This window comes from Stegastes partitus, unplaced genomic scaffold (genome assembly GCF_000690725.1).
Source record: "Stegastes partitus isolate 25-593 unplaced genomic scaffold, Stegastes_partitus-1.0.2 Scaffold1018, whole genome shotgun sequence".
Lineage (NCBI taxonomy): Eukaryota > Metazoa > Chordata > Actinopteri > Pomacentridae > Stegastes > Stegastes partitus.
This window is the reverse complement of record NW_007578749.1, coordinates 1,025-5,519: the sequence shown is the minus strand read 5'-3', so window position 1 is coordinate 5,519 and position 4,495 is coordinate 1,025. Positions and strand designations below refer to the sequence as shown.

Below are 4,495 nucleotides of genomic sequence, written 5' to 3'. Positions count from 1 at the left end.
AAACAAGCTAGAAACTTTATTTGTTAAAACAAGTATATAGAGTTGCTGTATTACATCTTTTATCTTGCTAGATTGTGGTTATATACATTTACCAACAGTGGTTTAGAAAGGCAACTCCTAATGGAAACAATGGCATATGTATACAATACAAATTAGCAAACATATCAAAATCAGTTTTTACAACTTTTGTAGCAACCAATTCTTTCTATTGGTGTGCCATAGTGCAAACTGTGTTGTTTGTAAGACAGAGTTAAAGCACGATGTCAACATTCATACATCTCGACAATTCCTTTTCTGTCTTAAACACATTTTCATTTGTAGGCTGCATTCACTGTGCCTTCAGTTCAAGTCCTTCTGTCCAGTAATGTGAATTTACAATCAGAATAATTCAAGTGTATCGGGCAGGTCAGGCTGTTTCGAAGGATAGTGATGATTACGACCGAGCAAGGACGCCCGTCAGTCGCTTCTGTTGCTGCGTTGTATGTATGGCAGAGTACATGAAGATCTGTCAAGACCTGTCGTGCTACTTCACCCTGGTGGAACATTTTTTTGCGTATCTCAGGAGTGCTTGATCACTTAGGATGTTATTCCCAAGTGTTTTACATTGTTAATGCAAAACAACATCATCAAAACTGAAATGTTGCAGTTGTGAATGGGCAGTGAAGTATTAGGGATGACTAATTGTTTTTATCATACTGTCAAATTTCAGCGTTTTTATTGACTCCTATAAACATTCATGTTCTAAAAATGTGTTCTACCAGTGTGAAATATCACTCTAAAGAGTCTCCAGCTGTGTTTTTTTTTCCCCCAAAGCCCTTTCAAAAAGTCCTTGAGGATTCCTGGTTTCACTCTGAAAACATAACTCAAAAATGATTATCACAAACACAGAGCTTTGCAAAAAAAAAAAAAGTGTAATAGCTTGTATGTTGGCTACGAGTGGAGTGTAGTGGAGTAGATGGTGTACGAGTATAATCAGGCGGCACGTTTGTATAAATGGACAGAGCACTGAGAGGAAAAAAAAGAAGATGTTTTCGGATAATTTTGATTGTTTCTGTCTACATTCACTCAAAGGTCCAGCATGTGTGTATGTGTGTGTGTGTGTGTGTGTGTGTGTTTTCGTGTGTGTGTGTGCACATAGTTGTGTTCCTGCATCTGTCTGGCTTCAAGCCTCTATGGCTAAGATTTTACTGGAGGAAAGAAAAGTGAGAGCTATGCCGATAGTGAAAGCGCTGCCCTGTGTGGAGGTCAGGCTGCTTGTGGCCTCTACTCTGGTTCTATTGCACCGTGTTCTGCAGGAAAGCACTGGAACTGGTGGATTGGTTGTGTCAAATAGTCTGAAGTTGGGGGCCGGACTGAGCCTCAGCCCCTCCATCCTTCTCTCTCTCTCTCTCTCTCTCTCTCTCTCTCTCTCTCTCTCTCTCTCTCACTCTCTCTCTCTCTTGTCAGGGCCACCGTTTCCAACTCAAGAGCATCCACAGCGATCCACCACCATGGACGGGATCTTGCCGTAGATGATTTGCTCTTTGCGGTTAAAGTAGAGCATGTTGATGGGTGACATCTTGGTGGGGGTACAGCAGGGACCTGCAGTCCCTCTGGGGTTGGCCTTGTTCACCAGGTGGGTGTGCGGGTACTTCTGCAGGTGCATGTACTCACACTCCCCGGAGCAATAGTTGGCCTTGTAGCGCTTTGGGGCAATAATCCAGTCCCAGCCAAAGTCTTCAAAGTCCACTGTGAGTGGATAGCGGCAGCACCGGGACTCTGGAGAGTTCTCGTCGCAGTCCAGGCCTGAGTCTCTCCTGGCACGTTTGGGGCCCTCTGAGATCTTCACCTCCATGAACGGTTGCTGAAATGACAGAGCATTTTTGAACGCTTTGAAAAGAGCTGGTTTTCAAAAGGAGCTGGATGGCAGCAGTCAGCTTTTCACTTTTTAATCCGGTGCCCTTGGGCCGCCAGTTTTCAAACATAGCACGATAATATTATGAAACTTTGAGTTACAGAGAAATTGAATCATCTGACGGTTGGTTACCCTCAGCTGTCAAGGTGTTCTAATTGCCCCAGAGCCTGGTGCCAGCAGTTGGGCTTTGTAATGTGTGTTTGTTATTGATAGTAGCAGTGTGTGTGTGTGCAGGCAATTACTCTGATTTGCACAGTCACACTGAATACTTTAAGGAATGTGGAGCAGGTGAACTTTTATGTAATCAAGCAATAAGATTTGAAGTTATTGTGGACTGGGCATGCGTCCAAATGCAGGTGTGCGCCTACATGGAGTCTGTGTTGATTAACAGCTTTCAGAAGTCTTTTATATCTTGAGTCCTTCTTCCAGCAGTGAAATGCAGGAATGTTTAACCACCTGCTGATTCTGCAAAGCCTCTCTGCACACTAAACCAATGGAAGTCCAGAATTAGAATCTAACCCTTTGTACAGTACAACAGAGAGTTCTGCACAGTTTTGCTCAGCTGGAAGCGGGTCTTTGGAAGTTATTGTGGTGCCATAAAGAGCTGGCTGATCGTACATAAATGCACCGATTGCGGCTGCAGTGCCAAATACTGAACCAACCCAACAGCTCTGCACGCCAAAAACATGGAATCATGCGCGTCAACTGTTCAAACTATCTGCTAATGTATAAAGCAAAAAATGTAAAATAAAAGCTCACCAGTCCTTCCTCTCCTGGCTCTGCGGAGGTCACGGCTAAGTCATTTCCCCTTGAATCGAAGGCGTTAATCTCGATGCCCCAGTTGGTCTCCGGCTGCCGCAGCCACACGCTCAACACTTGTTTGACGTCTATACTTTGCCAAGAGCCGACCCCGGCGTTAACGTCGATCTTCAGGGAGCGGATTCGTATGTGCCTGTTCCCATCTGTGACCGGCATCAGGCGGGAGATTTGCAAGAACACGGTGGTCGCCTCGCCCGCCGGGCGCAGATGCACCCAGAGCTGCGCCCGGACGATGCGATTGGCTTGAAACTTTTGAGTAAGAGAGAAAAAGCAGCATTTTGGTTCTTCGTTCACCTGAACGATGGACTCGGCTGCAGAGAGATGGGAAGAGAAAGTGTTAATATGTCCAGTAAGCATGCAGGATTGATATTTACAGAAAGAAATAAACGTGAAGTGTGCGTAATGACCAAAATGCATTTAAATTTTGCTATTATTTGTAAATTCATATTTCCAATATGAAAATATTGGGGGAAAAAATTAAATCAAGCTACGGGATGTCAAAATAAAGCCCCTGATATCGTCTCCTGTGCGCCCTGCACCGTGCGTCAAAGTCGAATTTGGAGACGTCTGAGCGCGTACTTATAGTCTTGCAAAAAAAAAAAAGAAAGAAAAAAAAAGAAAAGAAAATAAGCACTCACGTTCAGTGGCCATCATCATTATTGTCTCCGTGGTAGCGTGCTCATCGTCCTCCTCCATAACCACATCCTTGTTGTCATCGCCCAGCACGTCGTACTGGTCGAGTAGCTGCTGCAGCGGCGGCGCTTTGGGCAGGAGCTGCTTCACTATGTCTCTGCTGATATTGGGAGCCTCCTTCATTCGCAGTTTGCTCAGAATTTGAGATTTGATCGCGTTTAATCGCATGGTTTTAATCTGCTGCCGGACCTCGCAGGTAGCGCACTGCTCCGTGTCTCCAGGGCTGGTGGCGGAGGGCTGCTGGTGCGTCTCTTGGTCACTCAGAACAACTGGACCCAAAGCAATCAGCAAGCAAACATACAGCACAATATGAGACAGATGCATTGTCTCTAAGGTGTGTAGGTTGTTTTTTCAACAACAACAACAACAAAAAAGATCCCTTGCTGTGTGCTGGACTTGATGCGCGCCTGAACTGGGGCTGGATTAATGTCCCACACTGATAGGCATCATACTTTATTAGCGCGCACCTTTTTATACTCCAACTTTAGCCTCTTTTGTGTCGTCAAAAACTATGATTGGCTGGACAGGCAACAATGAATTTTAACCGACTGACATGAAAACTTTTTTTCGCTGTCAAACCATAAAGGGATGGAGACTGTGGGCATGTGCTGAGCGCGTCCACAGAGGAATAAAGTCACTTCTTGTGGTGATTGTGCAATCGGCACAGGGGGGGTGACCGGCCAGTGATTCATATCACCCCAGTTTACCAAACAACAAATGATCTGATGCATCTTTGAAGTAAAACAAGATGATAAATTCTCACTCATTTCTTTTCTTTCGTTGTTCATATAATAATAATAATAATAATAATAATAATAATAATAATAATAATAATAATAATAATAATAATAATAAATAACAGGCCCATCGTATATCTTTGCCTGCGGTCCCCCTGGCACTGAGGGGAGTGCTGTAAAGTGTGTGGATGCAGCTGTTTCTGCCTTGATATGGGAATAAATTTGAGGAAAAACAGGGATGGAATCTTCTCTAATGTTACTCAGATCATGTATGTAGTTGGCTAAAAACAAGTTTCCTTGCGATGAACTGATTATCGGCTGAAGTACATTTTAAAAAGTGGATTGTTTCCAA

At 44.0% G+C, this 4,495-nt stretch overlaps 1 protein-coding gene across 1 annotated transcript; it reads right to left on the bottom strand.

The window, feature by feature from the left end:
- Positions 1 to 3,848, bottom strand: mstnb (myostatin b). Its single transcript, XM_008295061.1, has 3 exons — positions 3,352 to 3,848; positions 2,654 to 3,024; positions 1 to 1,843 (listed from the first exon to the last, which is right to left on the bottom strand). The coding sequence occupies exons 1-3, from the start codon at positions 3,728 to 3,730 to the stop codon at positions 1,463 to 1,465; spliced, it is 1,131 nt and encodes a 376-aa protein (XP_008293283.1). The 5' UTR covers positions 3,731 to 3,848; the 3' UTR covers positions 1 to 1,462.
- Positions 3,849 to 4,495: the final 647 nt, after the last annotated feature.